This window comes from Plecotus auritus (assembly GCF_963455305.1).
Source record: "Plecotus auritus genome assembly, chromosome: 7".
NCBI lineage: Eukaryota > Metazoa > Chordata > Mammalia > Chiroptera > Vespertilionidae > Plecotus > Plecotus auritus.
The window spans coordinates 19,109,527-19,136,776 of record NC_137774.1 but is presented as its reverse complement, the minus strand read 5'-3'; the positions used below and the strand labels follow the sequence as shown (position 1 = coordinate 19,136,776).

Below are 27,250 nucleotides of genomic sequence, written 5' to 3'. Positions count from 1 at the left end.
CAGCCATTACCAACCCTGCCAGACAGATGTGTGCTTCCACAGGATGGCAAGCTCCTAGTGCCCGTGAAAAGTTTCTTTTCATCAAATAATGTTATTTATGCACCACGTTTAGGTATAAACACCAACTTTAGCAACAGCTATTTCTGATGAGGCGCCACAGGACAATTGTTTTCCCATGTTATTTATATCATGTTGGAACGTTGTTTTTACGAGGATCACGTATTACTTGGTGAACAGATGAACAATAAAGATAAACACGTTTTGAAAGCCCAGCTCAGATTCCACCACTCCTAGCAAGCCTGCCCTGACCACTGCTGTTGATGGAGCTGTCCCCTCCCTGAACTCGCTGGATGATGGTCGGGCAAAGGGCGTGAATCTCATGAGGGCATTTCTCCTGCTGCCTCAGGCTGTGCTGTCATTACCTTCTCCTCCCAACCAGATCATAAGCTTCTTAAAGGTGAGGGTGTCCTACTTTTCATTTCACCCCACAGGCTGTCCCCACCCAGTGCTGCACTGCATCTGCACAAGGGATAGTTCTTGCAGGTCGGAGAATGGCAGCGTCTCCCTCTAGCCTTCCTAGATCAAGCCTTCCTGGATCAAGCCCTCATGGCTGAATGGACTCTTGCTCCCACATTGAGGAAGCCACTGGAATACCACCTAAGCCTCCCACTGGGCCGGAGACCCGTTCCCTTCTCAGTACCATCAATCTGGATAGATGCACAGTATGATGCCCAACGTGTAAGGGGGGATGGAGAGAGAAAAGCCAGTTTCCCAGGTGACCACCCAGGCTCCCCATTTGCAATGACACGGCAGCTACAATGCTGCCTTCCTCTTGGGGCCACGGGAGTCGGGGTGTGGGGGACAGCAGACCCCTTGGGAAATGGCTCCTGCGTACTGCAGCCAGTCCTCCTGGTATCTAAGAGATCCCAGCCCCAGGAACTTGGAACCCGTCACAAACAGCTGTGCTGCTCTCAGAGAGAAACAGATGGACGGAGGGAAAAGGGAAAAAAATGACAATGACAACACAACAAACTGAACTCGACAATGTACCCTAGCAGGAGGCAGTTGTGCTAAATCTGGCTGTTGGGAGTTAAATGAAAATTCTACTACCATCAATCGCCAGGATGCGGACCAAAATGAAAACATTTTTAATCTGAGGGAGCTGAGTGGTTTGGGCGAAGCACTCTGTATGGAAGGGTATGGCTAAGTATGACAATATTTACTCACTTTGCCTCTTGGTTCCCTTTCTGGGGGCCCATCCTACTGAGCAAACAGCATTTAATCTCTCACCTCTGACAGTTACTGGGAAAGTTAGATATACCTCTCTTTGTTCTGTTCTCTCTCCCTTAAGAGAGAATTCAACCGATATTTCGATTGGAGTGCTCAACAGACTGGCTGCTGGGGATTTCTCCCCCTACCCTCCAAAATATATTTTTTATTGATTTCAGAGAGGAAGGGAGAGGAAAGAGAGATAGAAACATCAATGATGAGAGAGAATCATTGACTGGCTGCCTCCTGCATGCCCCACACTGGGGATCGAGCCCACAACCCTGGCATGTGCCCTGACCGGGAATTGAACTGTGACCTCCTGGTTCATAGGTTGACGCTTAACCACTGAACCACTCTGGCTGGGCTGCTGGTGATTTCTTAGTCCAGGCAATGATTCGAGCCTGGAGGCTGAGTCTCTTAGTCACACCCAGAGGGAAGGCTCTAAATCAAATTCTGCCTAAAACTCCTGCACTGCCCTGCATTCAGTTACAGCACTTCAGGGCCATGCTTCTAGGAGAGCTGTAATCCTTTCTTCTTCACTGCTACCTGGGTTCAAAACATCATAAAATTTCCCACAATAATGATTATGCTCTACTTATCCCTGGCAAGGAGACTTCTTTCACATCCTCCAAAATGAAGAGGACCTTGATTTTTCTGTAAAAAGCAGGTCAAGTTCAAAGGGTAGTAGAGACCAGACAGTCATGGCCTTCGTTGCCTCAGTGCCCAGCACAGAGCCTGGCACACAACAGGCACTTAGTAAATGCAAATTAAAGAAATTAATTAATGAGTCCTGCTACGAATAGGCTCTTCTATATTTCCGTTCTTGGATTGGTCTGTAGCAGCGTTTCTCGACTTCACCACTGTGGACATTTGGGCTGGATAATACTATTTGTGGGGGAGCCCTGGGCATTGTAGGATCTTTAGCTGCATCTCTGGCCTCTGCCCACTGGATGCCAAACATCCTCCACTTAGTGGTGACAATCAGAACTATCTCCAGACATTGCTGGATGTCCCCTGGGGGGTAAAACTGCCCCCAATAGAAAACCACTAGTTGAGAGACTTCCCTCTGCTTTACAAAAATCAACAAAGAAAAAAAAAAAAAAGACAAAACACAAAAAAAATCCTCTACTTCTAAACTTCCTCCACCAGGGAAATATACCCGCTCCCTTCTACTCAAGGCATGTCTGAACACCTAGAAGCTACTTTGTATGTCCTCCACATTGGTGCCTCTGGGGAGCTGTGAGGAGGCCAATAGAGATGCCATTATCTCTGGTCACTCCTCATCTTACAGTGGAAGCCAAACCTTATGTAGTGAATCCAGGAGGAAGAGCGCTGGACTTTACAGAGCCAACACCAAGGCCTGAGTTAGAGCCCTCTGAGCATGGCTTTCAGAGATTGTCCAGGCTGGACTAGCGCTGTAGACGGGGTGTCCAGATGTGCTCCCAACCCCTAAGCTGCTCAGCCTTGCAGGGACGGGTCACTGCCCATGCCCTCTGTGGGCATGCTCCAACCAATCATGCAGAGTTTCTCCTTCACCTTGAAACCATGGCAGAGCTTCAAAGGGTCAGGATGGAAATCTTGGCGAGAGGCAACAATCCACCTATCAACCACACATCAAGTACAACCTGCTCTGATTTTGGCCTCCCCTCCTATTTTCTGCGTCGGTGCTGCTCTTGTGACTTGGTACAAAGAGCCTTCTGACTCTGGTGGGGGGCGGGCCTTGGTGGGGCTGGGTTGAGACTGATGGATGAGCTCTCTGTGCCTGAAAAATCATAGTGACTGTTTTTTTGTTTTAAACACAGCGATGCTCTGCAGAATTCTGCAATGGATATGAGAGAACAGAACTTGAGACGAAGAGGTTCTAGGGAGCGGAGGCTCGGGGCCTGGATATGCACAGGAAAGAGCAGTTCTGGAAAAGGAGAATATGGAGAGCACTGGGCTAGGCGTCAGCTGATTCCGAGCCTCCGGTGACCTTTTGTCTCCCTGGTTAGTGGTGGCACCAGAGCCACCAGGCAGAGGGCACCAGCGGAAAATTCCCAGCTCTGGTCACCTTATGGAGAGAGGCATTCTTGATTATGTGGCTCAGAGGTTTCCAAGGAGAGATGGAAAAAGAAAAAAGTGCTTTAATCCTCTTTTTCGGTCTGGACTGCGGTGTGAGAGACAGGAGCTGGGTGGAAAGGACTGACCTAGATAACCCTGGTCCAGATCCATAAGCATCAGAAACCTCAGATTCAGCCACTGGCATCACAGTTTTCTCCCCAGAAAGTGCGATCCTACTTATGATGCTGACATAGTCAAGTTACAAAGATGGATTGGAAGAGAAAGTGGGTAAAGCTATATGCCTCGGATTAAAAAGAAAAAAGGAAAGGAACTCTGATTCACAACTGTTAGCTTGCTGGCAACCAATTCATTTTCTCGGATGGTGCTCACTCTGAGGTTGTGGCTGCTGGAAGGGAAAACAAAGCCCCTGGCTTTCACTCATTCATTCAACAACCGTTTCATGAGCGTCTGCCATGTGCCAGCGCTGTGCCAGCTGGTGAGGCACGGTGATAAAGACAACAGCCCTTGTCTTCATGGAGCTGTTGACATAACTATGAGCTAGCATGAGCTAGCACGATCTGGAAACCACAGACCAGAAATCCTCTGACAGTGGGTGGGGTGTGGGATGCTCAGGAGGGCCCATGGGAGAGGTCATGTTTGAGCTGACCTCTAAAGAGGAATAACTGGATGCTCCCCAGGGGAGTGGCACAGAGGCAGGGAGGAGAGGGGAGTGGAGAAGGCAGAGGGCCATGCTAAGAGACTGGGCTTCCTCCCAGCCACAGAGGGGTTTTACTCAGAATATGACAAGGTCAGCCCGACCAGTGTGGCTCAGTGGTTGAGTGTTGACCTATAAAACAGGAGGTCACGGTTTGATTCCCGTCAGGGCACATACCCGAGTTGCAGGCTCGATCTCCAATGTGGGGTGAGCAGGAGGCAGCTGATCAATGTAACTCATCGATGTTTCTCTCTCTCTATCCCTCTCCCTTCCTCTCTCTAAAATCAATACAAATATATTTCTTAAAAGGCATTCTATTGCACTTGAACAAAATAAAATCTAAGTGTCTTAACATAGCCCCATCTCCCTATCCAGTCTCCCTTGCACCACTGTTCCTTGTTTCCACTGCCACCATGCTGGCCGCCTTCTGATTCCTCATTTGTGCCACCTCAGGGCCCCACCCATGCTGCTACCTCCTCCCCCAGCTCTTCACGTCCCGTGGGTCTCGGCATGTCATTTCCTGCAGTACATTTTTCCTGATTCCATCCTTTTACGTTCCGTTTCCCTGTGTGTACTCATTATTATTTCTTTATTGTTTGGCTCGCCTGCTACATTGGAAGTGTTCTGAGGGAAGGGACCCTCAGCGTCTCTTCTGTCCATTGCCATGTTACCATCTTAATACTGTATGTCACACTCACTGAATATTTATTGGATGAATGACGATTCTCCTCTCATTTCCTTGGCCAAACTGCATCTAGAAAAGAATACTAAGACCCAGAGAAATTAATGACTGTGAAGCAAGAAGTCCAAGTTCCTGGAATGTCTGCCCAGTGGTGGTTCTTGGAGCACGAAGCACAGGGAAATGAGTAAGGCACCGCTGATCAGAAACGAGACTGGCTGATTTCCTCATTAGTATTCCACACTTGTCCTAAGACTTTCCACGAACCAAGAGGGAACTCCCGGAGTAACAGGCAGGACTACCCCAAAGCAATTGAAGAGGAAGAGCTGAAATTAGTTTTCTGGCAACACTGCCTTTCGGGAAGGCCTGAGCTCCCAAGAGGCCAGATGTTCAGGAAGGACAGTGGCATCCCAAGGCCTAAAGAGCCATGGGAGTGAAGGGGCAACAGCTCCACCCATGTGTTGCATGATGCTCTGCATATCACTGAAGCCCCATAGTATTGGCGAACTTGATGTGAAACCACAGAAATGGCTCCTCCGTGCCGTGAGACAGGGAGGCCAGGTTTCTCCTCCTCGGCATGTTACACAGAGAGCATCTCACTGTTTTTCTGAAAACGCACGAGTGCTGCTGGCTGCAGAGTATACTATAAATTGATGGCGCTAAAAAGCTCAGCCTTGGACCAGAACGAAGAACAATTCACATCACAGCCTCTCCTGGTCTTTGAGGTGACGTCAGCTGCGGAGTCACGCCTGCAATTAAGCAGCTGGTTCGGCATTTGCTACCCTCAGGTTAGACCTTTATACCCAAACAAATCCCAAAATGTGAAGGTAAAAAAACAACAACCCTGAACCACATTGGGAGCCCAGTTTGTGCAGCGGTGGGATTTATTTTTAACGGGTTTATTTATTGTGTCTTAAATCAGCCTTAATGAATCTGAGAGAAGAGTTTCAAGGTTCACATGTTACGGCTCAAGGACGAGTCTGGGGCCCTGAGTCCAAACACACTGTGATTGGCTGCATGTTGCTAAACAACAGAAACAGCCCTGCATCCGCTGTCCTTGCAGGGCTGGGCCTTATTTACAAGGGGATCACCCGAGTGCCTTCTGCAGCCATCAATAAAGCACTAACGGGATATAAACGATGGCTTGCACCCACAGTCAAGTAAAAAGGTAGGGCTGAGGCGAACAATGGATTCTATTAGGATAGAAACTGTAGAGAAGATATTCTTTTGAATTTATTCTCAGTCAAGACAAAAAAAGGAGAAGCCCCATGAAAGTGCTTCCCGCTTGGAGAGAGAAAGGTTCCCCGCTGACAGGTGCTGCCCAAGCTCCAACATTCATTCAGAGGGGACTGAATGGGCATTTTTTGTGTGTGAGACCCCGAAGATACAAATAAAACACAGCCCCTCCCTCACAGATGGGGAGACAGGTTATGCAAAAGCCTGGAAAAACAGGAAGCCGGAAGTAAACGCTGCTTTTTTGTTTTAAATCCTCACCCGAGCATATGTTTATTGACTTTAGAGAGAGAGAGGAAGGGAGGGATAGAAAGAGAAAGGAAGAGAGAAACATCGATATTCGATCGGTTGCTTTCCATACTTGCCCTGACCTGGGATCGAACTCGCAACCTTTTTTGGTGTATGGGTACGACACTCCAACCAGCAGCCTCCCAGCTGAGGCAGTAATTGCTGTTTTTGTTAAAATCCTCACCCAAGGATATTTTTTTCCCATTGAGAGTGGAAGGGAGAGGGAGAGACAGAGAGAAACACCAATGTGAGAGAGACACATCGATGGGTTGCTCCTGCATGCCCCCGAACAGGGCTGGGAGCCTGCAACTGAGGTACGTCCCCTTGGCTGGAATCGAACCCGGGACCCTTCAGTCCACAGGCTGATGCTCAACCCACTAAGCCAAACCGGCTACAGCAGTAACTGCTGTTTTTTAAGAGAGACCAGTATGTTGGATAAGTTTAGCTTTGTGAATATTTTGCTGCCCAGAATTGGGGGGATAGGAAGACTACACTGAAACTGCGTGGCAGCCAGGGCCAATGATGGGCCCTTAGGAGGTGGGATTTAATGTTGAGACATGCAATTAAGAATCCAGCAAAATGTGAAACCAGACTAAATAAACACAAAGACAAATGGAAGTCTCCAGGTTATGGTGGACTTAATAATTCTTGTTGAATGAATGAATGAATGAATGAATGAATGAATGAATCTCTTCCACATGTCATCCTATCTATTGCTCACCTCAGATTCTTTGTAGTAACGTTCTGGAATTTCATCGCAGGCAATATCAATAAAGCAAACTTCTCTCTCGAGGTCTTTGGCTTCGCTGTCAAAAATCTGAAAGAGCAGAGCAAGAGATCAAAGGTTAGTGATACCAGGTGATAGCTTCAAGGTGCCCGCTGGCAGAATTACAACCCACAGAGCATCTTCACGTGGCTCAGTGCCCCTGGCTAGTGCCTTCCAGGGCCTCAGGACTCACAGGAATCATGAAAGGCTTTTATTCACTGCCTGTGTTTGTCACATCAGAGGCAGGTGTAGCATCAATCACCGCTGGGTAGAAGAAAATGAAGGTTGTTTTTAGAAGTTCAAGACTGAAGACATAAATCTCTTTCCAAAATGATGTCTGCTGAACAGGGGGAGTGAAGAGGCTAAAAAGGATCTAGCTAGATATGAGACATAAGGCGGTAATACAGCCAAAGATTTAGGGAATTTAAAAATGTGGGTTTTTTTTTTTCATTAAAATTTTTATATATACATAATTTTACAAAGAATACATGCTCACTGTAGAAAATACAGATAAACAGAAGAAAGTAAAGATCTGGGTAACAACCCAGTTACCCAGGGATACACACAGGGTTATTCTTGATCACGTAAGAGCATGGTTTCCTCAGTACACAGAGGGGTAGGAAGGTAGAACCTTGAAAAGATACTGAGATGACTTCCTGCCAGTCTACTCTAGGTTTCATGGCCCACAATGACGATCACTTGCAAATAAATATGTAAGACAGCTACATATACAGATACACATTTTGGTGGAAAGATTACATTCCTCTAGTTTTTCCAATTGCCATTTTTCTAGACTAAAGTGATCACCTTCCCAGCCCTTCCGAAGGATCTGAAGGATGCTAAACAAAATAAGTTTGCAAAACCACTTCATCCTTGCAGGTTTTTAAAAAATATATATTTTTAGTGATTTCATAGAGGAAGGGAGAGGGAGAAAGACATTGAAACATCAATGATGAGAGAGAATCATTGATTGGCTATCTCCTGCATGCCCCCTACTGGGGATTGTGCCCACAACCTGAGCATGTACCCTTGACTGGGACCCTTTAGTCCGCAGGCTGATGCTCTATCCACTGAGCCAAACCAGCGAAGACCATCCTTGTAGGTTTTAACTATCCTTCCTACCTCCATCCCCCCCATTTTCACAGTTGAGCTAATTCCAGCAGGGGAACCATCCATTAACACTAATTAAATCTGACTCTTCAGAAGGGAATGAAATATTTGGGAAGAACAGGGTGGTTGATGCCTAAGAACATTGTCTTGACACACAAATTTGGTGCCTATTAATAACACCATCTCCCAGGAGGGCAACTGCAGCCCTCTTTGCATGCTACGCTCCCCCTGCTTTGCTTCTCAAGTTTAAACAATTAGTCCTTTCCAAATGCTTTCTGAATAATGTTGGTGCTCGTAATTATCCTCCAAGTCTGCTGTTCGCTCTGTTGCTAATTTTCTCCTAAAACGCTTGGAGACTGGACTCTTTCAGATTTGTTCAAGGAGATTAATCCCATGGTCTGACCTGAGGTGATCACTGCATTTTCCTGAGGCAGAGAAAGACTGGCTCCTGGATCAGCTCTGATCCCTTCCACTGTCATGGGGAGCCAAGTGCTTCAGGACACGCCCACCGTGGACAGCTTAGGAATGAGAGAGACGGTGGGGAAACAGGTTCAAGGCCGAGTAGAGAAATACACTGTGAGATGAAATACTGGGTCCTAGGCTGTTTATGTGAGTGTTTTCCCTCTCCCTTTCATGCACGAGTCTCTTTTAAGTGTGTGCCAAGAGAAGAAAGACTCGTGCCTCATTAAGACAACAAACCAACTCAGAATCCCCCAGAGGGAAATGAGCTTCTGGAGAGTAAATTACAAAAGAAGTGAGAGGTTGGACATTTATTGGTGGTAAAAATTTATGGGACTGAAAGAAGGGGGCATAAACAGGGGCTAAGGTAGTTATTGACGGATTATGTGGCTTTTCCTACTTTAATTCAAACATTTTGACCGCCCATTTTAGCAGTTATCAGATCGTTGCCTCTCAGCTCCAAGTTCACCCTTTGGTCTCTGCTTGGAGATAATGGCCTGGACCCTGTAAGCACTTCTTTGTAGCGAGTACAACATTAAGCCATGTACTCAGGCACTCCGCAGGAAGAAGGAGGCTTCTCTTCCTGGTTTGGATCTTACTCCTTCCTTGGGTATTTCTTCTCCCTTATGAGGAGAGTATTACTATTCCCAATTTGCAGATGAGAAAACCAAGGCTCAAAGAACTAAAAAGCTTTGCCCGAGGTCACACAGCCAGTCAGCAGGGAAGCTCTTATCCAGGGCATCTCCAGCCTTCACCATTAGGCTCTGCCCACTCTTGATAAAAGGCTGCCTTTTGGCACCCAACTGAGAAGATATATATCAGTCAAAAGTGCTTCCTGCTTCTTTCCAGAAAGATGAAATTGGAATCTGGTTTTCCTACTGCTTTTTATAAAACATATGTCCCCAAAGACTTGGAGCTCTTCTTCTGGTTGTTGAGTAGCTGATGCTGCAGTAGAATCTATGTAGGGACCCTTTGGTTCAAACTCTGGTCTCCTTCATTAATGTGACACTTAACTTTTGCATCACAGTCAATGAAATACCAAGCACCTCTGCACTAAACCTTTCAGGGTGGGGTTCCCACCACGTGAACAAAGCCACAAAAAATCACTTTGAGGGCCGAAACCGGTTTGGCTCAGTGGATAGAGCGTCAGCCTGCGGACTGAAAGGTCCCAGGTTCGATTCCGGACAAGGGCATGTACCTTGGTTGCGGGCACATCCCCAGTAGGAGGTGTGCAGGAGGCAGCTGATCAATGTTTCTCTCTCATCGATGTTTCTGACTGTCTATCTCTCTCCCTTCCTCTCTGTAAAAAATCAATAAAATATATTTAAAAAAAAATCACTTTGAGGACCTCAACATCCTCTTCAGGCTCCAGATACAAAAGTCGTAATATCCAATAAACAACTAGTCTCCCAATGATTAGAGATTTTAGGAGATGCTCTTTTTTTTATTTTATTGATTTTTTACAGAGAGGAAGGAAGAGTTAGAAAAATCAATCAGCTGCCTCCTGCACACCCCCTACTAGGGATGTGCCCAAAACCAAGGTATATGCCCTTGACCGGAATCGAACCTGGGACCTTTCAGTCCGAAGACCCACGCTCTATCCATGGAGCCAAACCGGTTAGGGCAGGAGATGCTCTCAAGTTCTCACTAAGTACCTGCTGAATTAATGGAAGGCATTCGTTTCTGCTTTCCAAAGAGGAATCTATGGCAGGAATACTGAGTACTAACTGATGTTAGTTTCCTTTCATAAGCCTGAGTTCTATTTCCTTGGTTGTAAGCACCCTAGCTTTTCATGATTCCCAAAATAGGGCTCAACGTAGAGTAGAAACCTCCTGTATTGGTCCTAGGTAGGGAATTAGGGGATCTGAGTTTGAATTCAGTTCTCTCCTCTGTGTAACCTTGGGCAAAGCCCTGCATCTCCGCAGGTTCTCCATGTCCTCATCTGCGAAATGAAAGGCTTAGTCTAGATGGACGGTGTCAGGGAGTTGTGGAATATCCTGGAATTGTAGCCAGAATTTGGGCAGGTGCATATTTTGGAGAGATTGACCGCTTTCATGTGATTATCAGAGATCTGTGGTCCCAGTGAGGTTGGGATGGAGTGACCCAGATCACCACTAATATTCCTTCCAGTTAAAGTGTCTGTGATGTTGAGTGAACTCTGGGTCATGTTATCTCCCAAGTCTTGCTCTTTGGCTCAGTCCCTCTCTGCCCCTTCACCCCACAGCCAGCTGACTTGGGTGGTGCACAGAGGGGCTGTGGCAGGGAAATGGGAAGTGGGGGTGGTCACGATGTAGTGTAATCAGAGGCCACAGCCTGGGTGAAACAGTCTAATATTCATGCTTAGTTTAGGCCTGATCCAGAATTAAGCTAACACTGTTAGACACAGACAGAGGGTTGGCCAGGCCTCCGGGGAAAACAGCACGAGTAAGTATTCATCTCAGCTTCCCCAGTGGCTGCAACAGCAGCTGCCAGAACTCTGGTCCAACCACCACCTCTTTGAGTAGGAGATCTGCTGAGATAGCGTCAGGACAAGATGCATCTTGTTGGTACATCATCAAGTCAAACAACGCCAGAATTGCACCTGACACAGGTGTTATGCACCTCCAGGCCTCAGGCAGAACCCATTTCCTTCTGAGATGGCAGTTGGGTTTGGGAGTTCATTGTGGTACTTTCCCTTATCCTCTACAATAACGCTCCATGTTTGGTTATTTATATCTGCAATGGATTTCAGGGCCAATCTGGTTGGCTCCCCTGCCTCTCCCCCGCAGGCAATGAACACCCCATAAACACACTCCTTTTAATATGAACTGAGCAGTACTCCAGGAAAAGGCAAGTCTCCCAAGTAAATACTATCTTATAGAGTCCAAAATGAAAAGGGAGTAGTTTTCCCTTTTTTATAAAGTATTATGAACATTAAATATCAAGCACATTTAAAACCTTCATATAGTTTGACCCAGTAAGCTTAAGCTTTGAAAATTTATCTTAAGAATCTTAAGTAAAGGGAAAGCATTATGCACAAAGATTTTCATGGCAACATTATTGTTTAAAAAATTAGAGAGAGAGAGAGAGAAAGCAAGCAAGCAGCTTAAATATCCTAGTATGGGAGAATGGCCAAGGAAATTATGATAAATCCATTTGATGAACTATTATGTAGCCATTAATAACTCCATTCTCAAAAAAGATTTTCCCAGAGGGTAAACATGGGGTGGAGAGGATGGAGAAAAGGAGATGCCCCACATTTAATGCAGGAAAATGCTGAGTTGTGAGGTCATAAATCGGGAGAGAAAGGTGCATTGATAGATAATGGAGTGTGTTTTAACAATGAACTAGACTTCTTCCTTGGACAAGAGTGTCTTTCTAGATTTTGTGATCTCTCTTGTTTTGCTTCTAGATGTTTCTAACTTTTGTGATCTCTCTTGCTACAGCCCATCGAGGGAGACCACTGTGTCTGATGGCTCTCCAGAAATCCACAATCCTGGAACTCAAGAGATTGGGCAGCCCCCTTTTCTCTATAATAGTAACTTGTGGTTTCAGATCCAAGTTTAGATGGGAACTTTCTGTACTTTTTGCACAATTTTTCCATAAACTTAAAACTGCTCTAAAAAAGTCTATTATTAAAAAAAAAAATTGATGGGGGCAGGGAGAGATCCAAGCTTAGGAGCTGTGTGGATTTTCCTGCCATCTGCCCAAGTTATCAAAGATGCATGGTAGGGGTGGTTGATTAGTAGGGATTTTTAAAAAATATATATTTTATTGATTTTTTACAGAGAGGAAGGGAGAGGGATAGAGAGTTAGAAACATCGATGAGAGAGAAACATCGATCAACTGCCTCCTGCACACCCCCTACTGCGGATGTGCCCGAAACCAGGGTACATGCTCTTGACCGGAATCGAACCTGGGACCCTTCAGTCCGTAGGTTGACGCTCTATCCACTGAGCCAAACCGGTTAGGGCGATTAGTAGGGATTTTGAGAAATAAAATCCCATCTTGTTTTATGCTTCAGATATGATTAAAGGGATACAGAATCCCAACTAAGCCACTGTTCTACCCTCAATTTATTTCACTGCACTTGGGCGATCTCAGGGGGAAGCAATTGACTAAGACATACCAACAAAGAATTCAGCAAACAGGCATGCTGGAAGCAGGATTATTGTTTTAACAATGCTTTCATCTTAATGCTCTGGATTTGTAAAGTGGCCATTGGCTTGGTGGAGAGCAGTGGTTAATACACTAGGCATATGGGGCTAGAGTTGGCTCATGACTTATTGATTATTATCTCATAGCAGCATATCTGGTAGGGAGGGCCTGAAAAGCACTTATGGTAGGTAAAATAAATAAATAAATAAAAAATCCCAAGTTAAGGACAAAGTAAACCACCATTTTATTACCCCATTACTACTGGTATTCTCACCAAGAACACTGTCACGCCTGCACAACTTGATTGTGACTGTTTCATACATATGTGCGCTCTATGATTCAACCCAACAGCATACAACATTGCCATTAAGATGGAGATAGAGAAAGATCATCTTCTTGGGTCTATTTAAAAACATTTCTGCTTCTGTTTTACCATGAGAATAGAGATGTAACTGTTATTTGTTCTGAAGATGGAATTACTTAAGACGATGCTCGGAAGAGAAGCTACTAGGTACACTGCAATCAATAACTCAGCAAATATTTATTAGGTACCTACTATGTGCTCAACACTGTGCCTCTTAAAATATGTGAGATAAGGTCCACTCAAGGAAGACCTTGATTTTATAGAGAAGACATTTCCCTTTCTCCACCCTCCTCCAAGGTTGCAAAGAATTCAAAAACAACAGACAAAAACCTGATGGCAACAGAAGAGACAGAAGGACAGGGATGGCATAGGCCGATGCTCGCCAGTGAAGTTCAGAATAAAAAGCTGCCGTTAAATGCACCTGGAGAAGGAGAACAGCAGGATAAAGAGGGAAGGGTGCCTGAGACAGTGGCAGGATGGCCTCAGGGTAGAGAGCACAACAAAGTGAGTCTGAATTCATAGCATGACCCCTCCAAGGGAAGGGACACTCCTTTCTCTTCCAGAATCTGTGTCTAGACAGAGCCCCAGAAAACCAGTTAAGGGTTGAGAACCATTTTGTGTCACGACCCAAGGTCCATGCAGGGAACAATGGAGAACCCTGGCTCATTTGGGTGAAGAAGAAGGTTCAAGAACCAGTAATCAGTGTGACATGATGACCGATGAGAAAAAGACTCTGATTGGAGATATGATGCTCTAGTAAGGTGCTCCAGGTCATGGCAACTAATTATGAAATGTACAGAAAAGTACATTACAGCAACGCAGAGGGTCACAATGCTATTGCCCCATCCATTTACTAAAAAGGCTTTTAGGGCACAAATATGCTTCTCAGTGACATTTCCCAGGGCCGCTGTCACAAGGCTCTTTTTACTGGCTTGGTCTGATTCTGGGACAGAGCAGCCTCCATCCGAATCCTTCTTCTGGGACCGCAGCCCCCATTGGACATACAGCCTGTGTCACGCTGGCCACACTTCACATGGACACGTGTGGATCCTGGCACCTGATGTGTTATATGGTTTTCCCCGCAGCAGGATCAATATGCTTCCTAAAATAAACCTCAGGAGCTGAGCTTAAAATAGTTTCAATTTCTCCCAGTTCCTTCTTCTGTCAGTTTGCAGGGTGATCTCTGGGAACTAGAACTGCTGGTTTTCTCAAGGTGAGGAGTCGATATTTAACCTGGACGCACTGTAGGCTGGCTCTGGGACAGCCCTGGCGCTGGGACAGCCTGCAGTGGCCTCAGTGTTTGGGGTTTGCCATGGCAAGGCAGCTCTGATCCCTGTCCTCCCCTTACACCTCTTTTGAGCCTGCACAATGAAGCCTTTGCACAGAGAGGCAGAGCTCCTGACACAGGAAAATTACTTGCTTTTCCCTGAGAAGCCACTACCTCAGCCTGGAGGGGAGAGAATAAAACACTGAGATAGATGGCTTGCTGAGGCCCGCGGTGGGGAGGCCACACCAGGAAGTCAAAAGACAGGAGCGAGACAAGAAGGCTGCCAGGGCCTTGTGTCTCCTTCCAGCTCATTCCCAGCATGCCTCTCTGGGCAGAACAGAGGGATGGGCACCAGCCCCAAACCACTTAAGACTCAGGATAGATATTACATCAACTGTCAGAAAAAAACAAAATAAAGGAACAGATTGTTACCTTTTCCAGGTAGAGTTTTTTTGTTTTTAATGATACATTTTCTTTTAAAAAATATATATGTTTATTGATTTCAGAGAGGAAGGGAGAGGGAGAGAGGACAGAAGTATCCATGATGAGAGAGAACCATCGATCGGCCACCTCCTGCATGCCCCCCACTGGGAATTGAGCCTACAACCTGGGCACGTGCCCCTGACCGGAACTGAACCGGGGACCCCTACCCACTGAGCCAAACCGGCTAGGGCCAGGTAGGTTGTTTTTTGTTTGGTTTTCCCCTCTGCAAGGGTTGGTTCTAAATACCGCCCAAGGCTAAGTTGGGGAACTCGGCGAGGCCTCCTGATTGAGCTCCACAGACCTGGCCCAGCAGGTGGGAGGGGCTGGCCTCCTGAGCTCTCCCCAAGGTGGAGGCATGACTATGCCAGAGACCCCAGAGAGGCCTGTCCCTTCGGTTCCACCACAGAGGAGGAGCCTGTGGCCTCATTCCTCCCTGGTCAGACCAGCCCTCAAAGGCACAACCATGGGTCAACTCTGGGCTGTCCTTCATGTCTTTCTAATGTAACGACATTTTCTTTTCTCTTTTCCCCTTATCACCATACTCCTGCATTATGGAAAACAGAGTTAGCAAGTGGTTGGGAGGAAACAGAGCAGCCGTGGGCAAACTATGGCCAGCGGGCCGTTCCTCTGTTCCATCCGGCCCGAGGAGCCAAAAGAGCGGAGGGTTCTCTTGCTCTCCCCTCCGCTCCTTTACTTTGAATTTATATTAGTTCACACAAACACTCCATCCATGCTTTTGTTCCAGCCCTCCGGTCCAGTTTAAGAACCCATTGTGGCCCTGGAGTCAAAAAGTTTGCCCACCCCTGAAACAGAGTCTGGTTCTGATGAACCGGACTCCAGGCAGCAGACCTGGGTTTGAGACCAGGCTGTGCTGCTCGGAGGAATGGCCTGGGTGTGCTGCCGAGCACAGCCGGACCTCACTCTTCTCGTCTGTGAAGTACGAGCAGCATCCTCCCTCACTGGGCAGTGGTGAGGACTCAATAACCCAGAGAAGATGAAGCCCACTTAATTTTGACCTGGCCATGGTAAGTGCTTGTCCATTAGATGTTAGTCTTGGGGTAGGGGAGATCACTGAATTCACCACAAGGCGGGCATTCGTTGTTAAGGTCTGAAGCACATTTCATTATATGGCTGTCACATAAATGAACCAATCTCACTGTTAAATGTTTAAGACCTTTCCTTATTTTCTTCTTCACTGTCTTTTCTCTTTGTCATGTTGTTTATATTATAGCAAATACCTGTAATAAAATGTTAATCACTGATTATTAATTACCTAACAAATCTCCTTTTTACCCCAGATACTTTTCCTGATTTCCAGGCCTTTTGATAACAACTGACTATGGGACGCTAATCTCTGTTTTTTCTCAAAATCAGTTTCTTCAAAACCATTCATCATCTCAACCCTTACCCCTTGGTTTTCAGGTTTGAGTTGGTTCCTCCTCTTGTGGACCTTTAGCATCTGAGGTAGAAACTTGGGGGTCGCCCTAGGCCAGCCGTGGGCAAACTACAGCCCGCGGACCGGATCCGGCCCGTTCGGCTGTTCTATCCGGCCCACGGAGCCGAAAGAGCAGAGGGTTCTCTTGCTCTCCCCTCCGCTCCTTTACTTTGAATTTATATTAGTTCACACAAACACTCCATCCATGCTTTTGTTCCGGCCCTCCGGTCCAGTTTAAGAACCCATTGTGGCCCTCGAGTCAAAAAGTTTGCCCTAGGCTCTTATTTCGTTCTCATTCTCCTATCTAGTCAGGCACAGAGTCCTATTAATCCACTGCCTCTGCATCTCCCCAATCCATCTCCCTGACAGACCTCACCTGGACAGCTGCAGGACCCCAACCTCCCTTTCTCTTGACTCTGGTTTCCACATTCCACCCATCCATCCATCCACCCATCCACACACCCACCCATGAAGTTTTCTTCCCAATGTGCTAGGATGGTTTCTTCATCACCTCTGGAACATATCAGTTTCTGGTGGCAAGAGCACAGCCCAGGAGTCAAAATATCTGGTTCTGCTCCTACCTCAATGACTTATGTGTTATGTGGCCCGAGAAACTCCTCCAAGTCTCCACTGGAAGCAAGTTCTGTGTGTGTCCTGCCCCATCAGGACCAGGTAAAGGGTGTGAAGGTGGTATGGAAACTCTAAAATGCTACACAAGCATATGGAATTAGTACATTTGCCTCCACCTTTCAACTCACACTGCCTAGGGTGTTTTCCTTTCTCACTTCCTTGCTCCAAGTATGCCCTACTCAGCCCCCTGAGCATCAGGCTTTCTAACAATTCACTGTTTCAACCTTCCGAATCCTGATTCTTGCTCCTCCTTTTGCTCTGAAGGCTTTTCCCCACCCAACCCATCTGTCTGGGTCACACCAACTCACCTTTCAAGGTTATGGTCTCTGCCACACCTTTCCAGATTATCTTTTAGTAAAGCAACAACATATATAGTGACTATGAATTCATTTTGGGGTATAACATTTGGTTATGGTTAAAATCTTGGGTTCCCAGAGATCCATGCCTATCTCCTTGATAGAATTGCTAGAGGAGCAATGCCTCTATGAAGTGCTTTGTCCCCATTCTTGCTAAATTAGAGGGTCACAAGTCATTAACACCCTAGGGAAGGTTGAACCTTCCCGCTTCAGGGTTTTGAAATCTCCCCAACTAAAGCCCAATCTAGCAAGTGACAACAGACTCACCATGATTTTTGGTTTAAAATACATTTCTCGCCTGGCCATTGTGGTTCAGTGGTTGAACGTCGACCCATGAACCAAGAGGTCACTGGTTTGATTCTTGGTCAGGGCACATGCCTGGATTGTGGGCTTGATCCCCAGTAGGGGGCAAGCAGGAGGCAGCCAATTGGTGATGTTTCTCTTTCATCATTGATGTTTCTATCGCCCTATTTCTCTCTCCATTCCTCTCTAAAATCAATAAAAACATATTTAAAAAATGCATTTCTTTATCAAGCTGCCACACGGAAGATGAAATAAAATTGACAGGTGACAGCAAGTCTTTCATTTAATTGAATTGTGCACAACTGGACCAGTGGCATCCCAAGAACTCTAGTAAAAAGATGGCCATTGCCCAGGTCCCATTAAACACAGCACCATGAGCATATGTGGCCCTAGGGGTAGTGGGGAATATGCTATACAACTGATATACCTCATGGATTGGTGCATCCTTCACACTGTATTTTAATATTTTCTATATAGTCGAAGCTCAACATTTAATTTTTTAATTTTTTGCTGTTGTTGAACTGAACTGTTGGACTAATACCTTCAACTTTCAGTTTTAACATTAGCATTGTCTGCTAGTTCATTTTGTTGTCTGCCAGCAAATCACTGACATCTTGGTAGCCAACAAGTGGTAGCAGATGTCAAAGTTTAGGAAAAATTTGTGTGAGAAAAAAGAATTGAGAAAAATCTCATCCACTAAATTTCCTTCTTTCTGCAAATTAGGAAACATAATTATAAAGTTTAATTTTAGGGATGAATCCCTTGGAGCAGAGGTTCTCAACCTTTTTAGTGCCGCGACCCTTTAATACAGTTCCTCATGTTGTGGTGACCCCCAACCATAAAATTACTTTCGTTGCAACTTCATAACTGTAATTTTGCTACTGTTATGAATCGTAATGTAAATATCTGTGTTTTCCAATGGTCTTAGGCGACCCTGCTAGCGGTTTTCAACCTGTGGGTCGCAACCCACAAGTTGAGAACCGCCGCTGTAGAGCCTAAGACCATCGGAAAACACAGATATTTACATTACGATTCATTAACAGTAGCAAAATTACAGTTATGAAGTAGCAACTAAAATAATTTTATGGTTGGGGGTCATGAGGAACTGTATTAAAGGGTCGGAGCATTAAAAAGGTTGAGAACCACTGCCTTGGAGCAAAGAATAGTTTGAGAATCATGCCTCAATACCAATGACAAGAGCCTGAGGGGGAACTTAAGATCCTTGCATAGAACATGCCCTTCCAGCATGTTCTAAACAGCACTTCTGTACTTTAATATACACACAAATCACCTGGGGAACTTTCTAAAATGCAGGTCCTGGTTCAGGGAATGTGAAGTAGGGCCTGAGATTCTAGTAAGGCCCCAGGGGATGCTGATGCTAAAGGTTCTGTAAACATCTGATATTTTGGGGAATAGAAAGTTAAGGCTGGGAATCCAGAATAAAGAAACTGCAGAATGGAACCCCACCCTAGCAATGGAAGCCACTGTGAAATCAGATTTGGGGTTTAAATGGATCCCCTCACAAGGCTCCGTGGGAGATGGGTTTAGTGAGAGATTGTTCTAGAAAAGAGATAAGGACCTTAACTAGGGCAGCAGAGGTTGAAATGGAGAAGATAGGATGGATGTGAAATTCCACCCAAATGGAATTCCCAAAAGGCAAATGGAGGCAGGGCATTTGGCTCCTTTTCCTTAATCCAATCAGACGGGCTTCTGCTCTGAATGGTCCTGTTAGGGCTTCCTGAGCAGTTTGCAGAAGTTAAGAGGCCAGCTTGGAAGTGCCTCTGCTCTGGGATTCTTCCTGTTGTCCCTCAGGGTGACTTTTCATCAGCCTTCATTCCTTCTCCAGGCCTAGACAAACACGGCAGCCTGAGCCTCTGCCCACCCCTTGCGCTGGACCTCCACCACCAGCTGTATGATGAACACAGCTTGGAAAAACTGAAGGAGGCCAACATCTCCCCAAAGCCAGAAAATAGAACACAGAAAAGTCACACAGTGTGGGGAAAGGATGAAAGTCCACAGAGACCCAGTATTCTGGCCAAAGACACACAGTCTGCATCTAATCATGAGAACACAAACAGGAAAACCCAAGCATGAGGGGCATCCGCACAACATGGCTGTACTTTTCAACATGTCAGTGTCATGGAACATGGATTAAAGGAACCCAAAGAAAGTGACAGCTAAATGCAATGTATGTGCCGACACCGGAACATGAATCATGAAGGTTTCTCTCTGTTGTTCCCCGTAAGCAATTGGCAAAACGTAAATATGACTCTATCAGATCCAGAGCTTAGTCATTGCACTGTAGTGACGAAAGGAAAAGTCCTTGTTCTTAGGGCATGGATGCGGGAGTATTGAAGGGTGAAGAGGGTCATGATGTCTGCAACTAACTCTCAAAGGGTTCTGGGAAAAAATATGTTAATATTTATGGAGAGAGAGGGAGAGACAAAGCAGATGCAGAAAAAGGTTAACAACGGGTGAATCTAGAATCACTGTATTATTTTTGCAACTTCCCTGTAGGTTTGACATTTTTTTAAAATAAAAAATTTAAAAGAAGGTCACAAGACATTGCTGGTTTGGCAAAAGCAGCTAAAATGCCAGAAGCAAGTCCTGAGCAGGGCAACTGGGCGCATCATCCAGTCTTAAGAGTCACTTGCAACAGAGACGCTCTGATCCTCTGCGGTGGTCAGTGCCCTGTGACCTGGGACAGAGGGTGGACATCGAAAGTTTTCTTGGAAAATGCTACCTCGGTTCCGCTGCATCATGAAATTCCTGGGACTGGCCCCCTCTCTGGAAATCTGAAGGGAGCAGTTTGATAGACAGACACTGTCTTGTAAGAGTTCTTCCTGGATCCCATAATGATGCTCCACCATTCCAGGGAGCAGGTGCCACTGGCATCTGATCACTGCATACTTCTTCTGAGTTCCATAGGGCAAGAAGGTGGCACCCGATTTTTGCCCTAATGGTGCTTCCTCCAACTCCAAGTGGAAAATGGGCCTTGCTGATCATTATTTCTTCTTTGCTGGAGGTAATGTACCCATTCTGCGCATGGACCAACCAAGGACAGCAGAGTGGGGCCGGCTGCCTGGGTTTCTGCAGAACCATTTTAAAGGCAAGCAACAGCCAAGTTTCCAGACAGACAATGGTTTGTTTCTAGGCTTATCTGGACATCCCAGAACAATCTGATGGAGGGTTGCTAAACAAGAATTCTTTTGCACCTTTCTTTCTTTTTTTCTGGTCTTTCTTTCTCTCTCCCTTATTATTATTATTTAATGAAAAGGAAAAGGAAAAAAAAAAACCCTTTCCTGGCCCAGAGCCTAAAATCTCTTCTTGTGATGCTAATCTCTCCTCCCTGACTCCAAGTCACCGCTGTTGGCTCTGTGCCTGTTTAATAATTGTGGTTGCTGATACCAGGTTGTGTCAGCGTTTCCATTATGCAGCTCAGCTTTAAAAATGTCCTGAGATGGTCATACAGTCAGTGTTCCAGGCAACGGGTCCTTACCCCACGCCCAGTTGTCCAGGTGTGGACCAGGTATCACCAGCCTGCATTTATAAACCTCATCTCTCAAGGCCACTTGGCCTCTAAGGGTGCTCCTTTAGAGTTTTTAGGGAAAGCCAATTTTCTGTGCGATGCTTCATTCTGTAAGCATCTCTTTGAAGGCACCTGAATTTGAGTCTGAGTCAAAAACAATTAAGAAAAAGAGAGCCCTGCCCGGTGTGGCTCAGTTGATTGTCATCCCATACACTCAAGAGAAAATATTTTTTTGTCTCTTTACTCTCATTTCTCTTACCCCCAGTTTTCTGTAATGTATGTAAGACTTGTTTACATACCGAAGTCTTTTCAACCAAACTACTAAATAATTCCCCCATCTGTCACCTATTGCCCATTGTTTCTTGAACTCAGATAGCCAGTATAGGGCAGAAGCTTCCATCACTGACACTTCCCACAGTCCACTCTGACCATAGGATCTGCTTCATGGCAGCTGAGGTGGAGTGTGGAAAGAGCAAAGAATACACACTTAAAAGTGTATTCTTAATTGTCTGGCCTTAAACATCTCTCAACAGCAGAGCATAATAATGTCCACCTTAAGATGATGTGAGTGTTAACTGAAATAATATATAGCAGATGCTCTCAACTTTAAATGTATTGTGCTTTGGTGCAGGTCCCTAACAGGAGCTCCCTGAGTGCCTGCTGAATGCACTTCTTTTCCTGATAACCGCAGGGGGCATTTTTCTGTCTGACACTGGAGTAGTTTTCCCACCTGGTTTGAAGAGCTGTCTTCCTGCCCATTACTTATTATTTTATTGTCCATGATGACTCCCAGGCACAACCCACAACAAATACAAGGACTTACTGGACTGCCTTCACTAGCCGCTAACATAGTTCAGAGGGATGACAGAAATAAAGAGCCACGCATGCAATGTCTCCTAACTAAAATCTTCAGTAAGAAAAGATTGGGAGATTCTCTGGATAAATATGCAAAATAGGGGAAGATCACAATAAACCCCGTGAGGACTCTCTGCACCAGGGGCAAGGTCTGTCTCCAAGCTGTGGGGCGGCTGCCAGTTGGCATGTGCTCAAGGTCTTGCACAGACTATGGAAAATCCATACAGTTTAGGACAAAGACTTTTGCAGAGCGGCCTCTCCCTCACGTGGTGAGATATGCTGAGGAGTTTGGCTGTGGATATTTTCAGATGTCCTCTGGCACTTGACCTAGGCTGAGGAAGGCACATGCGGACCAAAAGGTGGGGAAAATAAATCAGTCAGACATTGGGCTCCAGGAACAGAATTCTTGGTTCAATTTTGCTCCTGTCAAGGTTTATCTTTAGCCTCATTTTATTTTTAACTTTTCCTTTTTGCTGTTGGGTCTCTGGGGCCAGTCTCTTTTCTATCATGGTGTTTCCACCCAGATCCTCTTTTTCTCCAAATCTGATCATTTTCATCCCCTTCTGATGTGCCTGGCTACCAGCCTCACCCTCTAAAGTCGGGGTATCTAACTTGAGCCAGACTCAAGATGGCCCAGTTCTGCCCTTCCACCCACATTTGAAAATGCACACAAACTGAAGACATGTTTGAAAAGCCATTTTCTGTTTCAAGATTATTTCCAGCCCTACAAAACTTGGGAGGAGAACAAACAAACTTGACATTGCTTCAGTAACATGGGAAGGACTATTTCTCTTTGTTCACTATGAAAATTTAAACCTTTAGCCAGGCTTTCAAAACTCAGGTAGCAGATTCCACATTCAGTTTTATAATTCCATTTTTAGAACCGAATATAGCATATTAATTACATGAGAGCTCATGCAACGAGGCCAAACTAACCTAGAATCAAGTCCCAGGTCTGCTGCTTGCCAGATCTGACCTTGTGAGACCACAGGCTCTCATTAAACCTCAGTTCTCAGCTGGAGAGCAGGAATAATCATAGTTGTGAGGACTTGGTAAGATCACAGCTATAGACGGGTTAGCAGGATGCTGCACTCGTGCTCAGTAAATATTCCTGCCAATATCCATCTTGTTATCATCATTATCACTAGCCGACAGCCACATCATTATCATCACTGTTACTTTCCCCACTTATTTTTTGTTAATCCTTCCTCACCAGAAGATATTTTTTCCTATTGATTTTTTAGAGAGAGTAGAAGGGAGGGGGAGAGACAGAGAGAGAAACATCTATGTGAGACACATTGATTGGTTGCCTCTTGCACACGCCTGACCGGGGCCAGGGATTGAGCCCATAACCAAGGTATGTGCCCTTGACCAGAATTGAACCCGTGATCCTTCAGTCCGTGGGCCAATGCTCTAACCACTGAGCAAAACCAGCTAGGCCTACTTGCCCACTCTTGAAGAAATTACTTTCTAGCTGGGGCCTGCTGGTTTACCTTCCATGCTCTTTGCCTTCCTGTGGCTGAGGGGCATAAGAAAGCCTGACTGCTCCACCTGTACTTCGCAAAAGGGCCATTAGATGGGGCCCTACCATCATTACCCAAGCCAGCAAGTCAGTCAACACCCAGCTCTCAGGTTTGGCTCACGTGTGTGATAAGCTGGTGTGTGATAAGCTGGGTCACTGGCAAGAAGTAGAGATGTACTACTCCTTCAGAATATAAAGTGCAGCACTGAAGAAGCAGTATATTCAGAATCCCCTTCTAGAAAATAATTATAGATCCTTGGGAGAAAATTCCTAGAGATCAGTGGTCACTTGTAGAATGAGTGGCGGCACTTCTGGGTCCCTCCTCCTTCCAGGATCATGCTTTCTAGCCACAAGGCCTCACTGCTAATGGCTGTTATTTACAGACCACCAATCTGGAGCCCTGGCCCCTCAAGTCACTGAAGAAGTTCCAAGAGGCTCGCACTCAAGGTTCTGCTTTACCCCAACTCATGTCCATATCTTTGTGATCTCAGTTTCCACATGGACAATACCATAGGCCTAAATCCTTTTCCCCTTCTCTTCCAATGATCTTCACCTCCATTATACTTCCTACCCACTTCTTCCTAAGCCCCACCCTGGTCTCAAATCTCCTGGAATTATTCCACCTTGGAAATCTGAAAACTTAAGTTACTTATTCTCCAATCTCAACCTTGATTTGCTCACTCTCACTCCCAGGACTCCTTCTTTGTGACCTTGCTGAGCTCTCCAATCCCGAGAGCCGCCCTTGATTTGCTCACTCTCACTCCCAGGACTCCTTCTTTGTGACCTTGCTGAGCTCTCCAATCCCGAGAGCCGCCACTGGGCTTCAACGCTCAACATTTTTTTTTTTTTTAAATATATTTTATTGATATTTTACAGAGAGGAAGGGAGAGGGATAGAGAGCTAGAAACATCGATGAGAGAGAAACATCGATCAGCTGCCTCCTGCACACCTCCCACTGGGGATGTGCCCGCAACCAAGGTACATGCCCTTGACCGGAATCGAACCCGGGACCCTTGAGTCCGCAGGCCGACGCTCTATCCACTGAGCCAAACCGGTTTCGGCTCAATGCTCAACGTTTTCATACCCTGCTAAACCCACCCTGAAAACAAATCCTGAATCAATCCAACCACTTCTTCTGCATGCTGCAAAGAACAGCTGGGAAAATGACACAATTACTTTCGTTGGTGCTACTAACTCATTCAAAATTTCCCAAATCACCTGACTGCCAAACCTTTTAATCCTTTGACTCTTGGGAGGTGGTTCCCTCATCCATTTCCCACACAGGTTTATCAATGACCTTCATTCTCCTCCATAAACCCCTCCTCCTGTCTCCTTCCCTGCTCCTCCTCCTCCTTCCTAGAGACACATCCTTCCATGCCCACCCTCTTCCCTTCCCTCCAATCTTGGAGGTTCATGAAGACCATTCCTTCTCTGACTTCCAGGAGCAGGCCCTTTTCTACTTTCAAATTTTCACTCTCCTGCTGTCAACTTCCTCTCAGCATCTCATGGCCAAGAGTTAATGTACAAAAGTAAAGTTATCAATTGACAGGCCCACATTTGTTTTTTGTATCCCATGCCTTTCCCTGGCTCACTTTTTAAATACATCCCTTCATTAACTTACTGCATCTATTGTTGCTAATCAGAAGTCCACAGTCAGGGTTATTATTGTCCCTTCTGTATGTGATCTGTCTTTCCTCTGAAGTACCTTTCAAGAGCTTCGAAAAAAATCTTTAATACTCTGCAATTTCATTACAATGAGACTACGTATGGATTTATGTCTACCTCCTTTGTATTAGAGTGATACTAGTGGGTGGCCAGCCTGCTAGGAGTGAAATCCCACCACTTAGCTGTGTAAATTTGGGCAAGTTGCACATATTCTCTCTTTTATAATATGTTCACATGTAAAATGCTTTTATCTCAAGGTTACTAGAGAATTAATGAGTTAATACACAGAGAGCACATAGAATGGTGGAACATAAGGGCTCAATAAGTGTTGGACATTGCTATTATTCAAAGTATACTTCTGATCTGAGTTTTCATGGCTCTATTCAATTGTATTTATTTATAATTTTGGTTGATTTTAGAGAGAGGGAGAGGGGAGAGAGAGGGGAGAGGAAAAAGAGAGCGAGAGAGCAAGAGAGAGAGAAAAATATTGATGTGAAACATTGATCGGTTCCCTCCTGCATGTGTCCTGCAACCTGGGCATGTGCCCTGACCAGGAATGGAACCTGTAACCTTTTGGTGCAGGGCATGACGCTCCAACCACTGAGAAACACTGGCCAGGACCCTTCAATTTTAGAAAGTTCTCCACTTTTATCATTTCAAATTGCTTTTCTGCTTTTCCTCTGTTGTATTTTCTGTTGCTATGAGATAACCATATGGCAACTCTCAACTCTCAATTATTAATAGCCAATACATTTAGCTATTCATTTTTAAAAATTCTTTATATTTCTGAGCTATGAAATGGGTTGTATCTCTCAATATTGTTTTCTAATTCACTATCCTTTTAGTTGTGTCTAGAGTTTATTTTATCTCTGGAGTCTTTTGTTTCAGTGCCTCGGCTCCCAAATTTCTAACTGCTTCTTTTTCAAGTCCTCAGTTCTTGTATCATTTTTATTTAGATTTGGTTTCTTAATTTCTCATTCTTTAAAAATGGACATTTCCTTATTTTTCCCTTTGAGCAGCACAAACATGTTATTTTAATCAGATCCATCTATGACATTATTTCCTTTGCATTCATGTTCTGATTATTGATCATACTGGCTGTCTTTCTTAATAATTGGCTTGTGGGATTTTTTTGAGTAGGAAGCTTTTTTCCTTTCTCTGTCTTTCTCCGTTTCCACTCCCTCCCCCACCCCTTGCATCAATCTTTAGGTTTTATAGTTGCCTTCCAAGGGCAAAACCAGTACTCTAAGCCGTGGCCAAGGAGCCGTCACAGGAGATTCCTTCAGCCCCCTTTTACCAGTGGAGGAGTCCCACCCCAGCCTCTTGCTTTAAACAGTGGGCCTAGCTGTGGTCCCTATTTTGCACTTCTACTCCCATATTAACACTTGCTACTGCTTGTCCCCAGACTCAGAGGCCAGCCACTCCATGTACCCCATTCTCCTGGGTTTCTGATCCATGAACCTAGCTGTATCACTTTGTTTTTCTCTTGCTGTACTTTATCTGGCCTTGCTATGTGTTTGGAACAGAGGAGATGTGTCAGAACATGAACTTTTTTTTCCTGCCAAGATGGGAAGTCTTCCACAGGCTTATCCCCTCAACCCCGAGACCCTTTCTGATTCATTTCCTCCCCTTCCTTTCAGAGCCAAGCATTTCCAAATTCTTTTTTTGGTACACTGCAAGCTGGGTTCTGCCCCACCATCTCACTCCTTTTCATAAAGGTCACCGATGGCTTTCTTATTGCTCAATCCCACAGGACCTTTCAAATTCTACGTTCCTGAACTATGTGGCTATTTTCACTGGTGACTTTTTCCTCCTTGGCTTTCTCTCTTTCCTGGGCCTCTGCACTCCCCAGCATTCCGATTCCCCTCCTGCCTCTCAGGGAGCTCCTTCCCATCCATCTTTACAGATGCTCTTCCACTTCCTTCCCCTCGAATGCTGCTGTTCCCACAGGTTCCACCCTTACCCTTTTCTCTTTACCCTTCGCACATCCTTTAGGCAACATCTTCCATTCTTATGGCTTCAAACTTTACCTCTCAGTCTCGGCTTTGGATTTATATATTCAGTTTCTTACTGGTTATTTTCACTAAATTTCCCATGAGCACTTCTTACTCAACCAGGCAAAAAGTGAACTAATCAACTTCTCCT

At 45.4% G+C, this 27,250-nt stretch overlaps 1 protein-coding gene across 3 annotated transcripts in view; it reads right to left on the bottom strand.

The window, feature by feature from the left end:
• Positions 1-27,250, bottom strand: part of PITPNC1 (phosphatidylinositol transfer protein cytoplasmic 1) — a 219,987-nt gene that overhangs the window by 35,480 nt on the left and 157,257 nt on the right. For all 3 annotated transcript variants that reach the window (XM_080681341.1, XM_080681342.1, XM_080681343.1), the window contains exon 5: positions 6,946-7,041. In XM_080681341.1, coding sequence (XP_080537467.1) covers positions 6,946-7,041 — 96 coding nt within the window. The remainder of the gene's footprint in view (positions 1-6,945; positions 7,042-27,250) is intronic.